We start from the raw sequence: 17465 nt of genomic DNA, 5'->3' as shown, positions 1-17465 counted from the left end.
AAGTTGGAAAAATCTAAATTTAAATATCAAAGGACAGAGACTTGCTTAAAAAATCAGAGTACATTCACATGATGGAATATTTTATAGCCATTAAAAAGCCTAGTATACAAAATAATATGGTAGGAGAATATTAAGTAACTTGGAAAATTTCCCAGGACACAGTGTGATAAATTCAGGTACTAAAACATGTACAGGATAACAAACAAACAAAAAAACCCATAAAGCGAGATATTAGCTGCTTCCCTGTTATTGCTGAAATTATACATGGTTCTACTTTTATCTATATTTCCCAAAATGTTCACAAATAATATGAACTACTTTCATTATCTAAAACTACAATTAATGGTGTTAAAATAAACAGAAATTATTCCATTTGCTAGGTTCAGTTACAATTTTGCACAAACACGTTGCAACTTGGTGGGGCGTTGAGCTACAGTGGAAGCTCAAACAGGGAGTATCAAATGACATGCCTTATTGGAGGGATAGATGGAATTCAGAAATCATAGTTTCAGCTCTATATACAAATGGTAGGTAGCATCTTTAATTTTTTTCTTCTACATGTCAAAAAAAACTAAAAGTCCAACCTAGAAAATCACCTGAGGCTGAGGGGCACCAGAGTAGAAATAGTGGTTCCAGTATTTGGAGACCATGTTGTTAAACCCAAGTCAAGTCTTAAACATAGGCAGTGGTCACCTACGAAGTCACAGTAATTTCAAAGATGACCACTTACCTAATGGTCACCATTTGAGTGAAAAAAAGTGTTAGATAAGAAAGACGGGAATCTCAAGTAAATGCAAATGTAGCCTGGACCAGTCATTCAAAAATTCAGCCTGTGATCAGAATCTCTTGGGGACATTTACTTAAAAACAGACTCTTAGCTTCTTCCCGTGTAGAGACTCTGATGTGGTAAGTCTGATTGATACCAGGAAATCTGTATTTTAAATGAGCTTTGCAGGTTTAGATGATCATTCTACATGATATTTGGTGTTATTGCTTCAACAGAAATGTCAGCTAAGTTACTGCAGCTTGTGGTGTGTCATATTATCCACATTTGTGCCTCGTGGGAAAATCTGTGTTCAGATTAAGGGCAATACCTTAGTTACATCAGTGAGCTGTTTTCCTTGGTTCCTAAATGCAGAGGAACTGGAAGTTTACGTCCCAAGTCATTCCTTATATCCTTTATAGTTTGTTACATACTTTCAGTCTTAACTGTACAATACAATATATAACACTTCTCATGCCATAGTGTGGGATTAATAATTTTCAACTAATCTTTTTATTATCTTCATGAAAGTCATGAGTTCATTTTTTAGATGCTGTTTTATATATTCTAATTAGTGGACACTATTTTTTAGTTAAATTTATTGGGGTGACATTGGCTAATAAATTTATATGGGTTTCAAGTGTACAATTCGATAATACATCATGTATATATTGTATTGTGTGTTCTCCACCCAAAGTCAAATCTCCTTCCATCACCATATATTTGACTCCCTTTACCTTCTTCTACCTCCCTCCCACCCCCTCTTCCCTCTGGTACACTAAACTGGTGTCTCTGTCTTTGAGTTTTTGCTTCTTTGTTTTTTATTATACCCAAAATTGTGGTTCTTGAAAGGGAAAAATCAGATATGTAGCATCTCTTACCAAATGATATCTTAAGAAGGCTTCCTTCTTTCTAAATGCATAGACCTAGATATTACGTAACACCCAGAAGTGGTCGCTGTGTTTCTGCTACTTGTACATTAACTGAGAATTGACCATCAGATTACCTATTCTAGTGGTTTTTAATCTGTGGCTTTATTTTAAGCTCTAGGTATTCATTAGATCCTCTGTGAGTATGTAAGTTGGGGGTTGAGCGAAAGTCTGAAGGATATTGCCCTTGGATTGAGATCCTGCCATCTCTCATCTACAATTCAGTGGGCTTTTGCTATAGTCAGCCGTGCTGAAAAAGCTCAATTTTCAGGTGTTTTGCATATAGAGTTTCTATCTGTGCCTTTATTGGGAAAAGTGTTCTAAGTATTAAAAAAAAAAGGGATACCCAAGGTCTTGGCAATCATTGGCTTTAGTCATCCAGTATTTATGAAAATCAGCCTTTCTGACAGGCTGATGATTCTGAAATCAAACATGAATAAGAGCTCATTATCAGTGAAGGACAAAGCTATGTAAAACAGATAAACTGCAGTTAAAGTGAGACTTGAAAGCAAAGAGCAATCTGCCAGGTGAATTTGGGGGAAAGACACTGTTAACAATGAGAGCATCCTAGAAAAGGGCCTGACCTTTCTTGGAATGGTAAGAAATTCACTGTGGTAAGACTGTAGATGTACAGTGAAGAGGGCAGGAGGCAGTGCTGGGACCAAGTGCCAAACCAGTGTCACTCCCAGCTAAGGAATTTGGACTTAAAACTTACAAATAACAAGGACATAATATTAAGCAGGAAAGTAACTTGGTCAGAATTTCCTATTTTTAGGACAATGTATTTTATGGCAGAGTAATAGATAGATATAGTTAGGGGTAGAACAGAACTAATGGTGGGGAAATCAGGTAAAAGTCGAGGTTGGATTTCATGAGGAATTAAGAGAATGATACATTTCCATGAATGAAATTAACAAGCATTGCTTAGATGCAAAGGTTAAGAGGATGAGTTTCCATGAAAATTAGTGACCGTGATGCGACATGAAGGGAAGGAGGACCTAGGGTTATAGGCAAGTAGGGCAGTTGGAGTCAAGTGATGGGAGAAGACAAGGTAAAAAAATGTTACTTTGATGCACTCATTTCTTAGGGAGACATAGAAAGAACAGAAAATACACTTCTACTTTAGCTCGGGTGTAACTACCGTGTTTCCCCAAAAATAAGACCTAGCCGGACAATCAGCTCTAATGCGTCTTTTGGAGCAAAAATTAAGATAAGACCCGGTCTTATTTTACTATAATATAAGACCGGGTCTCATATAATATAATAAATATAATATAGTATAGTATAGTATAATATAATATAATATAATACTAGGTCTTATCTTAATTTTTTTGTTCCAAAAGATGCATTGAAGCTGATTGTCCAGCTAGGTCTTATTTTGGGGGAAACATGGTATGTAAAAAACAGAAACCTGACTGAGGCCAGTAGGACTGATTTCCAGGGGCAACAGGCAACCGCTGCTTCCTACCTCATTATTTCCCCCCAAAAATGAAATGGTGACGACTTGATCCTGACTGTCCTCTTGGGATCTCTGATCCCAAAGTCTGGAAAAGTGACAGAGAAATGGTTTTCCATGGTGCAAAGTAAGATTTTGAATCTTCAGATGTCTGTGCCAATTTGTGAGCTACTTGAGGTTGTGAATGGTTCTCTTACAAGTTCAGGGCCTAACTCGTTGGCCATGTGGATTACAAAATAAGAAAACATTAATTTATTGCAACAGAGATTGGTTTAATTGACAAATCTTTTTGAAAGTTTTCTGTGACAGATCTTACATAAATAAATAAATTTTTTAAAGTGGACTTTTAACCATAAGCTTTTAGTTTGCCTCACAGCTTTTCTACAACAGGGATAGAAAATTCATCTTCCTAATTTGAAACTTTTCACAATCAATTGGAATTTAAATTATGAACACTGACTGTCCACAATTATCCTTTTAGTACTTCTTGGTGAGCAATATAAATGAAGAATATAAGAGAAAATGGTGTGCTAATTTTAGTGTTACTTATCCTAAATACTTTTTCCAAAAAGTCACACTCACAACCTTTTGATAGTTTTAGAGGGATGTAATGTATGAAAGAAAATTCCAATGACATAATATATAAAAATGTTGTTATACACGGAAGAATAAAAATCTATGTTTTGGGGACTATTGCTGTGGGAAGAAGGGCCTGATCTTCATGGACATCTTCTTCATTGAATACCAGGACCCCTTCCAGTTCATCCATACCACTCCATCATCTGTGCCGTGTTTTGCCATGTCCCAGCTATAATGTCCATTCCAGTAGTATCTGCCATTTGGATTGGCTGCGTGACATCTATTATACCACCATCCACCACCATCCTCTTTAGAACACTGTTTGCTGGGATCTGAATTAACCCTAAAAGGAAATGTGTTGGGGTTATTACAGCTGCAGTGCTGTCAAGTTAATTCTATGCAAAGTACCCACAGAGATGAGCTGTGTGTGGTACTCCTTCCCTCTGGTTTTGTAAGTAAAGTCACATTAATCCACCAAAGGTCTTCTCTGCCCTATAGCAAGAAAGGGAGAGAACTAGGCCTACCGTGTTTCCCCGAAAATAAGACCTAGCCGGACAATCAGCTCTACTGCGTCTTTTGGAGCAAAAATTAATATAAGACCTGGTATATTATATTATTTTACATTACATTACATTACATTATGTTATATTGCATTGCATTGCATTATATTATATTATATTATATTATATTATATTATATTATATTATATTATAGACCCGGTCTTATATTATAGTAAAATAAGACCAGGTCTTATATTAATTTTTGCTCCAAGAGACTCATTAAAGCTGATTATCTGGCTAGGTCTTATTTTCGGGGAAACATGGTAGGTAGCACATTCACCTTTATTTGTTACTTTGTACTGAAATGATAGCTTTCAGATCCCTTAGTATTAGAGAATCTTGAAAAACAAAATGAAGGTTTTAATATACACATCTGACTACAGAGATATAGAAATTTAAACACTCATACTCAGAAGGGAAGAGTGCACTAATTCCAGTTCTACCTTTTATAGCTGTATGACTTTGAGTAAGTTGCTTACTCTCTGTCTAAACTTCATCTGTAAAATAAGCACAATAACAACCACCTTACAGTTGAAATGCTTTAGAATAGGGGCTGACACCCAGAAACTACCCAAGAAGTTAACCGTGTGAGCTCTCATTCCGGATCCCAAGTGGTAACGTTAGGGGTGGCTTTCGCAGCAGGAGGGAAGAACAGAACACATACCAGCCGTCGTTGTCTCTGTCGTATGTGCTGAAGGACATGCCGTTGTGAATGGTCATCGTCCGGTTTTCCCCCACCAGCTGAGAGGCTCCTTCCATGAGGGCGTTGCCAGCTGTTCCCTTATAGTCCTTCAAAGACACCTGGTATTTGTTGGCCTCATTCTGTACAGTGAATCCTCCGTAGCGCGCCTTCACCTTATCTCCTTTCCAATCCTCCATCTCAACCAAAAGCTCTGTGGCTCCCATCTTGGTAAGCTGACTAATTTTGTCATTTCCAAGCCAATACTCACCTAAAGGAAAAATAAAACAAAATCTCACTAATAATAAAACCTTCAAAAACTAAAAACTGCCTGTCTTCTCTTATAGTGAGCTTTCACACTCTTTTCGTAACCTCTTTAAACTCTTAAAAACAGACGCCTGACACTGTCTTCTAAAATGGAAAAAAAAAAAACACATTTTAAATAGAATGATTATATTTTGTACTCTTAGTTTTTACCTAGTAGGCCACAGTATTTTTTCTCATTCTCATTGGTTGCAATATTTCCAAATCCTTGTTTATATGGACTCCATTTCCTGCCAAAGTCAACACTACCATCTTGACGGTTCTGAATTACTGTCCATCCTTTGGTTGAAAGAAAGAAAAACAGTACATATTAACCAATAACAATGTCACTTTGAGGAAAATGTCTGACCTCTTCTTCTATTTAATTTATTTTATGCCCACCTATATTTAGTGGTCCAAAATAGCTATAATAAGGAAATAAATATGAGAGCAAAATTAAAGATCTTGGGAAACTTCAAGTGCTTTCTCTTACCCCAAACTGTGAATTTTAGATATTTTATTACTTTCAAAATATCAGATTGACTTCCAAATCAAATGGATCATTGTTAGTTATGTTAAAGCTAGGTTTTATTTCTGGGCATTTTATGGTATCAAAGTAATTCCAGAAAAACAGGTCAACAGTTACGTATGAAATACTTACCTCCACCTTCTGTGTTCATATCACAGTATACTCTATATGGTTTGACAGAGCTGTGAGGCTGAATGAGATACAGTTCAGATGTTTCACCTCCATTTCTAACAATGTCCTCACATTCTGAAACCACAAAATAATATGATACATTCAGGGAACTGCAACACAATTACTTGGTCTATAGTCACCAATTTTATAAGATAACTGATTACATAGGTTACTAAGGAATGTTTTATTTTAGACATTTGCAAATATTTTATAGAAATTGAATCTGCCTTTTACTGAAAATCAAATTCAGTTTTGAGTTCTATCTGCCAAGAGAATGAAAAAGCCCTTGTCTATCTTTTGTGTGCTGGGATATCCATAAACTGCCAGAACAGATGGGATCAAGAAACTTCTACATATATTCATTGTTCTGCCATCTATTCAAGCAAGGGTATACATTACATACCTGGAGGTACCACCATCATTACACTATACCCTGCTCATCAAAAACAAGTCAATACATTAGGCTACGTCAGAACACAGCATACTAAAGATATCTTCATGATGTGCTATAATGTCATTAGGATCTGTGGGGGGGAAATCCACTGGACTTTTTCTACTTCTCTGATTTTTTAGAGAGTGTGGGTTCTTGTAGAACCTTTCAGAAATATGTTTAACAGTTACCTTTGCCAGAAACCACAGGAATACTGCAAGTGACAGTGCATGGGGTGCGGCAGTATTCCATCTGAGCTGAGACATCAGATTCCAATTTTTGTATTTTGCTTCTTAAGTTTTCCAGGATTGAACGAAGTACACGAAGATTAGTTGGGATATTACTGTTCAGAGTCTCATCTATATACAATTGGTGCCTTTCCAGCGCTGAGGTGTATTCATCTACTACATTTTCATTATCTGGAAAATGGAATTATGTAGAAATGGTTAGCATTTTCTTCCAATACAAAAAACGAAATATATTCAAACACACGAGTGTGATTTTGAATTTCTGAGAATAAACTAGTGGACACTGAGCTACCATCAGGCAGTTATGATATGCAGTTTTACTTAGGGAAAATTATTTGGCACATGGCATATAAAATTAACATATAATCTAACTACTATATTAGTAATTTACCTTAGGTATAAGCTGAAAATTATGCCTAAAAATAAATACAATAGGTTGTTTTTTATTTGGTGAAGAAAAGAGGAGAAAGTAGTATTTAGAACTTCCATTTCAGAAGCTCAACATCTTATGGAGTGGATACACTTAATTTATTTATCCATCTCACATAAGTATAGCAGAGCCTTAAAATTTACAACAGAGTTGTCATTATTCCTTTGAAAAAAAATGTTTAAATTAGAGTATGCTACGCTCTCAGAAGCCTATGCCAGACTCACTCACTAGCTGATTCCCAACCACAGAGCCGACAGCTCTCAATTCAGATCTCAAGTTTCAAAGCTTAGATGTCATTATTTGCAATATAATTGAGCACATCGTGGATTGCCCTCTTATATTCAAAACCTCAAACGTTAGACTTATAAATGCTAGGTTTTTACTGTGTGACTATGGTCTTCGGAGTTACAAGTTTCTCATAGATGAAAAATAAGAACTTAGCCAAAATTTTCATAGAAAATCATCCTTACTGGTGCCAGATGGGCAATAAGAGTTGATTGTGCTTATCTGACAAGTTGCACATGAAGGTGCCTAAGTGAAGAGCTTAGGGGTCCTCAGGACCTTAATACTGAAAGAGTGTGAGTGCTATTTAGGCTAATCCAGAAATGTTACTCTTTTCATAATCGTGCATTTCCATGGCAGTCTAACAGTCCCGGGAGATTGTATAACAGAATCAAACAGAAAACACAAGGACATCTACCTCGTACTTGCTTCTCCCTCTTTTGCCACATGTCTTTTAACACAGTCATTTGCTGAAAGGTGGTAGAAGAGATCCGGGAAACAGAATCCACATTACTATTTAACTCTTCGATATTCTTTTTGACTGGTCTTTCATGATTTACCAAAGTCTCTTGCAACTGACACCCTGTAGGACATAACACTCCCTGCAAACAAATAAAATAGCAGCCATTAGATGAAGAATTGGAGTTACGGATATTTGTGAAAATAGCACACAGTGAAAATTCAATGATATCGTTAGCCAACATAAAAGCTTGCCTTTTGATTTTCTTTATGTAAGACCAGAAATTCTAGAGTCTTCATATTTCCATTAAGATGAAAAACACTCCTTGCCACAGAATAAATGTAATTAGGCTATGAAAATTTTACCACCTGAACAAATGAAGTAGGCAAAACACAAAGGTAAAGACAACACCCTCATGTGTCCTCATTTGCAACCTTAAGTCCAGATCAAAGCATACTAGAAAGGAATCCCTAACCAAAGGCCCAATAAGTATATGTTTTTTATTTATTTACCAAATAAACAAACCAAATAACCACAATGGCAACATGGATCAAGGCAACTTTAGGAAGCCATGATGAATAGAGGCTTTCTCTGCATGGGAGACCCACCCTGAATGAAACATGGAGGCACTCACCAGATCTGGGTCAGCATGAAGACAGCCCCCAGCATCCGGGGCTTTTCTTTCCACTATCTTCTGGTTGGCAGCAGTTTTGGCTGGACGAGCCCGATAGCCACCTCCACTGAGGGGAGGTGGGACAGGTCTCAGGTTGGGAGCCTCTTCCCTCTTCTTGTCAAAGGGTCGATGACCACGGGCATCCAAAGTGGTCTTTAGAGAACCAGAGAGAAATAAAATGTAGAATGTTATAGAAGATTTGAGATGTAACTATTCCAACACCCTCATTTTATAATTTAAGTTATCACATGACTGATGATTTGCTTAAGCTCCATCAACTGGCTAGCTGTTGATGGTAAATCAACAGGTTACTTAGGTCTCTTCAGTAACAGTAGAAAGAAAAACTGCACAAAAAGCTATTGTACCTCACGTAGTTTTTAAAAAGAGGCTGTAAAATAAAACTGCATCGGATGAGGAACATTAACGACCTCAGATTCCTGAAACCTATACATAGGGATATACAAAATAGTAAGAAATCTGTACTGTCAGGACAAATAAATATTCTCAATCTACGTGAATTACTAAATTCCTATAATTATTGTTAACTATTTCCCCATTTTCAGTTGTTATAAATCAATTAATTTGCCTAACTCCTGTATAATAGCATCCTAAGGCAATACCGATTTATTGCAAGTGAAATTTACTTAGGATCTATTTGTAATAAGACACCCCTTGACTCTAACATGTTTGAAGATGAACAAGGCACTCTGGACCCAGACTGCTTGGCTTGACCCTGACACTCACTGGCTACAAGATCTTGGGCAAGTTACTTTATCTGTGTCTGTTTTCTTACCTACAAAGTACAGATAATAACAGTATCTGCCCTATAAGATGTTTGCAAGGATTAAATGATTTATTGCATATGACACCCTCAGAAGAGTACCTGGCACATAGTAAGTTTTCATTATTATTTTTATTTCAATCACACATAACAGATATATATATAGTTTATGCAGTTTTTCCACTACTAATCCCAATCTTATTCTTACCTTCTGTCAACAAAAGTATGTTCAAACAATTCTTATGAAACTTCCTACGTGATTTCTTTATCAAATGCCATGAGTTTCTCATATTTAAAATAATTCTCAAGGTATGTGCATTGTGATTAAAATTGTTTGCTAACAAAAGATATTACACTAAAAGATAATGAAGTGGAAAATACACAGTGCATTATAAAAGGGTTGGCTTGAATTAACTACGTTATCATATGGTCTTTGTCAGTAATTACACCCTTTGGGGATTAATGACAAATTAACCACTGACTCGATTTGAAGCAGAGACTAAGCTTTTCAGCTATAATATTTTGTGAGCCTGCAAGTCATCCAATGACTCTATTTGGAATTTTACTGTCATTTATTAAGTTATAATATTTAACATTTAGTGGGAGGGTGCTGGGCTTTAAACCCAGAAAAGTTGGTACCTGATTCCCCGGCTTAACTTCTGAACTTAAACGATAGTATCTGTTATGTGTGCTTACCATAAAAATAATAATGTGTGAAGATTTGGGAGAAATACACATATTTCATTTCGAAGACATGGTCCCAACCATAGCTGGTCTGTTCTAAAAGGAATTTTATAAAATGTAATTCATCTGATTAGTGCAAATCAAATTATTAAGAAGAAAAATATTTTCTTTTTATTTCAGAGTGCTATTAGAGAGGTAGCATTGATAGTCTAGCTTTATGAAAGAAGAAATGAAAAAGATATTTTGAAATTGTATGGGTATTTAGGTTTCTGAAGACCACTTATCGAAATAACTAAAACTGGAAAATGTATTTTGAAGCCTTAACTAGTAAACTGTCTTTGTAGGGGTTAAAATTTGTGAGCAGGAATGTAAAAGTGCTCAGTCAAGTACTTTGCAAACATTTACCTTTACACATTCTTGACATGTTTATATACCTAATTCAATTAACCAGACAACAATTTTTTATATGCATAGTTTGATAATAAAATCACTTAGGTTCCCTTCAAATTCAACAACTGATTCAAAATGAATCACTTCATTTAAACGTATTGTATATTTTTATTTCTAGTCTGATGATACTATATCATATACAAGAAATTTGATCATGATTCATTTGATACTAAAATTAAAATTCTTTACGTATTCATTTTCCTAAATGAATTTCTGTATTTTTGATATCTTCAAACCAATAGTAATAAATCAGCAAAGATAGTACTTGAGGAAAAACTGTTCTGCAAATGAATAAATTAAACTGGGCTATGTGTTTCATAATTATTAATAATAATAAATACTACCTATGATTTAAATTGTCTCATTTGAAAAAAATATTTCATTTTCTATCACTGCACTTGATCTATTCCGCTTTTAGATTTATTTAGTTTATAATTTTCATTCATAAATAACCAGTAATTTCAGGACCTATCTATGAACCTCCTTCACCAAAGAGACACCTCGCTGTCACAGTTTTTCTTCTTTTAAAATACTGTTCTTTCATTATTTATAGTCTATAAAATTTTCAGACTTTTGTCCTTATAACTGTAAATATATTGCTAGAACTAATTGAAAATCATAGTACTTGGGATAAGAAGTGAGAAAAATGCATCTTACCTTAGGTACAACATCTTCATCCTGGGAAAATAAAAGTGATAAACCAGAAAACAAGAAATTATTATTTGTTTTTATATAAGCAATTCTATGTAACATTTTTTTAAAAACAAATGGGTCCCTGAGATTAACAATTCCATTTCACAACTAAATTCAATATTCATTTCATTAAAATATTCACATATGACTTTGATTCTATTTTATATTAATAGTATTAGTGATCATATAAGAATTTTTTAAAAGTCACCTCATTTTCGTAGTCAGTGAGATCTTGGGACTGAACTATAAAAACACACAGTAGTAGCAGTAATAGATGTTTCATGATTTAAATTTTTTGGAAGTTCCAAAAAAATGTCCTTTGCTCATGGACTTAACTGAGAGATCTTCAATCCTATATATATCTGAATCCTCTGTTAGGTATGACTTTAGAAATGGTTACCTTCCTTGGTTAATATTTAATTTTTTGGCTCACTTGCTGGCTGGATCATTTTATCCCTTAAGCAACATCTTCCCAGCAGGACTTATTTACTTGTCATACAGTTATTCTCTGTTGGCCGAATTTAGAAACACCAAAGTTCTTTAATTCATTTAATTAGGCAATGCGATGGGAAATTAGGAAATTCCTAAAAGAGGTGTGTAGTACATTTCCTGTAAATTAATGTGGATGCTGCCCAGGCCCACAAAGAATGTGTGAGGGAAAAACTATTTTTAATTCAAGCACAAAAAATTGAAGCTACACTCAAGCCATCCACTAAATTTTGAGCTCACTGAACGTATACCATAAATGCTTCTGTTCTTGAGGCAATCAACTTTATTTTAATAATCTAAGCATGGTTTTATTTTAATGATGACAGATTCTGGCTGATTTTAAACCACTATTATATATCAATTTTACCTCAATAAAAATGAAAATACCTCAATAAAAATAAAATAAAAAGACTATGTTAAGAAAACTAAAACAATGTTTTTCTTTTGAGGTCACATTATCATATTATTACTTCATTTTCGAGCACTGACATTTTATCAACTAGCAATAGAACCATTATTTAATTTCCAGATGTTTGTTATTTTTTTAAAGTTTCTTCTAGCATATTATAGATTCGTGTACAACGTTAAAATGAAAACTGCTTTACACTCCCACTTTTTTTCTACTCTGACTGGCATTCTTGCCATCATCATTAGGAAGGTGGAAGGAAACTACTGGAATGTACGTTCCATATGAGCAGAGACTTAACATTCATTCTACAAATAGTTCTCGAGTGTTTCCTATGTGACAGGTCGTGTGCCAGGGGACAGGGATTGACTGGTGAGTAAGATAGATGTAGTAAGCATTTGATAAAAATTATATAATGAATGAGTTCACTAGCCTGCCTTGAAACATGCCTGAGAGGCCAAGCTCTGATAATCATTTATCTGATTTAATTCCTGAAAACATCGTTTCATACAGATGATGAAACCAAGGCTAAATGAGGTTAAGTAAACTACCCAAGGCAAACAGGTAGTAAGTGCTAGTACCAGGAATTGACCCGGCTCTGTCTGACCCTATAGTTCATGCACTGTGCCTATGACACCGTATTGCCCAACAAAATACAAACATTATAAAGAATTTACTGGTATCTTTTCAGTTTGTTGTTGTTGTGGACAGCCCATTGTCTTAGGCTTACAGTGTCCCAGACTGGCACATTCACTCTTAGCCTTTATTTTCACTTACATTTTCATTCTACTATAACTGTGGGTGTGATATGCATTTCTGTGTGAGAAGCATGGCCGACGCCATGATAATCACTATGAGGTTTTTTTTTTAATTCTAGTTCTTGTTAGGTATTTTTTCCTATAGAATTATAAACTGCTACACTAACACACTAAAGTGCCTAATATTACGAAGTAAACTACCGTATTTTGAAAGAGAATGACTATATTTGCCGAGATTTTCCTTACTAAAATACATAATTTATTTAAAACCTCGATGCCATTGGTGGAGGAGGAAGGGAGTACTATTTGTTCAGTTATGTTTTCAGGTCAATGTACAGTGTGCTTCATATTCAGGGATATCATTACATAAGTCAAGGGCAGTAAATCAGTGACAGAGAAAACATCACTTGGCCTGCCCAGCAGCTCTCTGGCGTGAAGGGCAGATTTGTGGGCACCAACCGTCAACGCGCTTGTTGTTGATACTTTTACAATTCACGTCAGGGTTAATAACGCTCGACCCTCCTCCTTTCCTGTCCAAGAGATTCAGACTTGCTCCAGGAAGGAAATCTTAGCTCATTCACCTTAGCCTAATTTGAATTAAGTAAGTAGATAGGATGGCACCAACCAGGGGCCTAGATCACCCCATGTCCCATTGAAACAAAAATTTGCCTGCTTTGTGTGTTCCGTTCTTCCTGTGAATCACCCATTCTTACTTTTGAAATCTATCCTGTTCCCTCCTTTCTCCTTTATCCAAAATGACGTATATACCCAATGTTGCCTCACTGTCTTTGGGAATTTTCATGCTTTTGTGAATTCCCTGTGTGCATGTATTAACACTGATTTTTCCCATTAATCTGTCTCTGTTAATTTGATTATTCGCACAGCTAAAAGAATTTAAAGATGGGAGGAAAAGTATGATTTTTTTTTAGCCCCCACAAGGGGAAGACAGAAAATGAAAACTACTTAAGACAATATGTACTGCCTAAGACAGGAAAAGGTGAAGCTTTAAGGACGTGACTTAGGGAACCTAACTTATTTCAGAGGGAAAGGGAAAACAAAAGGGTTTTGGACTTGACTTGTCGTTTAAGTGACTGTATGGTATATTTTATACACCTGGAACATGGAAGGTATTTGATAAATATATGTTGAACAAGGTTTGAATGTATGAATGAGTGAATGACTGAACAAATAAAATACCGATTCTCTTTTCAAAATAGGCATAGCTTTTGAGAAACTATACTAAGTCATTATTAGTCTCTGTGTGTTTTTTTCCTGTTTCATCCTGAGCTACAGTTTGAAAACCACTACTTAAGGGGAAATTAATACTGAAGAGTTGGAGGCCCTCTTGAACCAGAGCTTTGATGGACCTGAAATTAGTGTAATGGTGACAGCTGTAACTGGTTAGCTGTCTGTGACGGGAAAACATGCTGCAGAGAAGAGTAGGGGTTGGCTCTGTCTTTTGAGGTGAGTCTCCCTCTATTGATTTGGAAGATGACAGTTTGCTTTTCTTAAGGGAGCTGAGACAGAGCATGGCAATATGGGAAAAATAGGATATTTTCTTGTTCAACCCAATGCTGATAACAAGAGCTGGAGAAGAGACAGAGATGCTCTTCTGCTTCTGTCATATTGGGACTCAAAACGACAAGGGATGTAATGAACACCTGTTGGAGTGCTACTCCCTTCTCATAGAATGACCCCTAAAATGCAGGCATAGTCCTGTTAGTCTTGTGATATCCTGACTCTCTAGCCACAGATGACTGAGCTAGGAGTAGAACCCTTACCTAAGTCAGCGCTATCAGCTTCTCTCACCCAATTTAATTTAATTTAATGTTTGCAAAGGACATAAGCAGAGAATCAGGTCAATTAGCCCGGTAGATGGGTCATACCAGCATTCTACAGGGAAAGGCTCCAAACTCCAGCAGCAGAAATAATCAAAACTTCTAAACTTGTTCATTTGATTCCTCTGTCAAGTCTCTGAGACACCTGATGTCCTTAATAGTATCCACCCCCTCCCTATTATCTTTCGGTAAATTAGGCTGAGATGGCCTCTCAGATTTGCTAAACTAATCCAAAGAGAAAATTAAGATCAATAGAAATCAGACTATTTTTTTAAAGCATAAATTGCATCTTCAAAAGAGAAGCTATATTACAATAAATGATGAAAAGTTTGTGTACTGAAGTATATAGTACCAGCAGTAAAACTCTGTAAAATATTACAACTTTTATTTTATTTTGGAGAGTTTTAGTAACATTCATTTAAAAAAATTCACTATTTAGTAACTATTTCTTGAATTAAATTAACAATATTTTCTGTAAAATGTGCCCAGAATTAGATTAATGGGGCATTAGATATATTTATAGTTTTGAGTCTTCCTATCCAAGAATAAGGTATGCATTTTCATTAGTTCAAATCTTTTTTATGTCCTCTAAATTTTTTTTATTTAAGTCTTGCGCTTTTATCATTTATAAGTTACAAATAAAATCATTTTTTCATTATATTTTTAACTGCATATATGAAAGCTATTGATTTTTTAATACTATTTTTGTACTCAGATATTATATTTTAGTGAATTCTCTTATTGTTTCCAATAGTTTCTCCAGTTGATTTCTTTTTTTTTTTCTTTTTGGCATAAAATCATACCATACACAAATAAAGATAGCTTTGTTTCATTATTTCTTATTTCACACCACTTATTTTTTTTCTCTCATCCAATTGCATGACTACTACTTTCAGGACAAAAATGTGTGCATACTAATGGTGATAATAGGAATTCTAGTTTTGTGGCTGGCTAATTAGAATGTTTTTAATGTTAACCTATAAACATGACGCTGACTTTTGGTAGTATTTTAAAAGAAAGCCTAAAAATGTCTAAATTATAATAGTAAAATATTCATACAATCAGTATGCTTTAATCCTCTTAATTATTGATGTCAGGAAGTTTTTCTGCCAAATAAATCCATTTTTGCAAATCATATGTTTTTACAAATAAATTAGTATCATTTAAGTTAGTATCAGAATTAAATTTGAAATACACGAAACAAAATTTGGCACTAACTTACCTAAATATAGTGAAAAATAATTCCTTTTCTTAAAATTTACTATGATTAGAAAGACAGACTGTCCTCCTCATACAAGCAATTCTCTGCCTTACACATAGAAAAGAGTTAAGATTAAATTAATGGTTGTTGAAATAGTAGCATCTTTTCAAGGGTGAGCACATTACACACACACACACACACACACACACACACACACACACACAATATCCTTCCTATAGATTTACTATCTGCAACCCCACATCAAAATTTATGTCTCATTGCCTTCCAACCCCATATCTAAGTGTCTAAAACTTAACATCTTCCTTACTCAATCGTTCAACAAATTTTGAAAGCATATAAGTTGCAAGTCAACTAGACACTGGGTGTGTAATAGTGAATATCACAGCATACTCACTCCATATGTCTGTTGGGAAATACAGATAAACAAATATTACCATCGAACACGGTGGTATATGGACTCAGCTAAGAAAACTGGAAATGTCACATTGCAATTTTTACTTTGTCAGCATAAACACTGACATATTTTTGCAAAAATGGAAACACAAATAAAGATAAATTATGAGTCATGATCATGTTCACTTTTGACTCTTGTTTTTGTGATATGGGATGTGACTTCATAGAGGAAAGTGAAACTGTGACAAAAAACACATTCTTCCCGTCACACACACACACACACACACACACACACACACAGCTTACTAAGATGTATATAATTGACAGTGTAGCTTAATTATGTACCAGGCCTTCCCAGGCATTAAGTGGAAGAATAGCTCCCTCATTGTCTCCTGTAGTCCCAAAAGCTTTCCTCTCAACTGTGTTATCAGAAAGCACCTGAAAACACTACCTCAGCAGTTGGGTCCATTCTTATCATTGTAATAAACAACTAAAGACCAAACTCCTGATAGAAATGTCCAAGTATTCTTTTTCTGTTTCTGATCTCAGGAATTCCAAAAGACATGATAACTTGTATTATCTCCCGTGTCTTAGTGTAACGAAAATCCTCTTATCCTTATGAAGAGCAACAGTGACCCCTACTGCTCAAATAAGGCAGCTCCGGGTGTCAACCGGGACAGGGATTCTTAACCTTTTCTGGGTCGTGGATCATTTTGTGAATCCGAAGAAACCTATAGATCCCTTCACCAGAACAAAATTCAGGTTCTTACATAAATACAAAATTTACATACTATATATAGGTAATTCTTGGATCCCTGAGCTAGTAATACGGTCACGGAGCTCTCTAAAAGTTTCAAGTGGATAATATAATTCTGTAAATTTAAGAGAGCTTTTCAAAAGGAGCATAATCTCGTCCAATCTACCTCAGTCATTACAATGTTTTTATGAGTCTGGGCTTACATTTTTTTTCAGGAATAGTAACTAACAAGCTAATAGACCCAAATAGACAGTTACTATATTGCTATAGACATATTAGAATCTTGCTTACATTTCTATAACTTTATTGCCATTTAAAATCATGTTCTTTTGTATAGTTATTACCGTCTTTATAGTTACAAGATTTAGTGTCACTAGTACAGTATGTATTTTGTAATTATGATATTTCCTTGCAAGCCCTAACATCAGTGACCACTGTTAGAGAAAATCAGTTCTTAGGCAAAACTTACACTCAAATTCGGGGATGACTGCCTTTTCAAGTA

The 17465-nt window shown here is 35.1% G+C and overlaps 1 protein-coding gene across 1 annotated transcript; it reads right to left on the bottom strand.

The window, feature by feature from the left end:
* Nucleotides 1-3399: 3399 nt before the first annotated feature.
* Nucleotides 3400-11448, bottom strand: FGB (fibrinogen beta chain). The gene is made up of 9 exons (XM_033135218.1): nt 11309-11448; nt 11065-11085; nt 8454-8645; nt 7778-7961; nt 6591-6818; nt 5931-6044; nt 5444-5569; nt 4952-5237; nt 3400-4070 (listed from the first exon to the last, which is right to left on the bottom strand). The coding sequence occupies exons 1-9, from the start codon at nt 11381-11383 to the stop codon at nt 3839-3841; spliced, it is 1458 nt and encodes a 485-aa protein (XP_032991109.1). The 5' UTR covers nt 11384-11448; the 3' UTR covers nt 3400-3838.
* Nucleotides 11449-17465: the final 6017 nt, after the last annotated feature.

The sequence above is a fragment of the Rhinolophus ferrumequinum genome, chromosome 18 (assembly GCF_004115265.2).
Source record: "Rhinolophus ferrumequinum isolate MPI-CBG mRhiFer1 chromosome 18, mRhiFer1_v1.p, whole genome shotgun sequence".
NCBI lineage: Eukaryota > Metazoa > Chordata > Mammalia > Chiroptera > Rhinolophidae > Rhinolophus > Rhinolophus ferrumequinum.
Note: the sequence above shows the minus strand (reverse complement) of the source record. Positions and strands in the feature narration are given on the sequence as shown.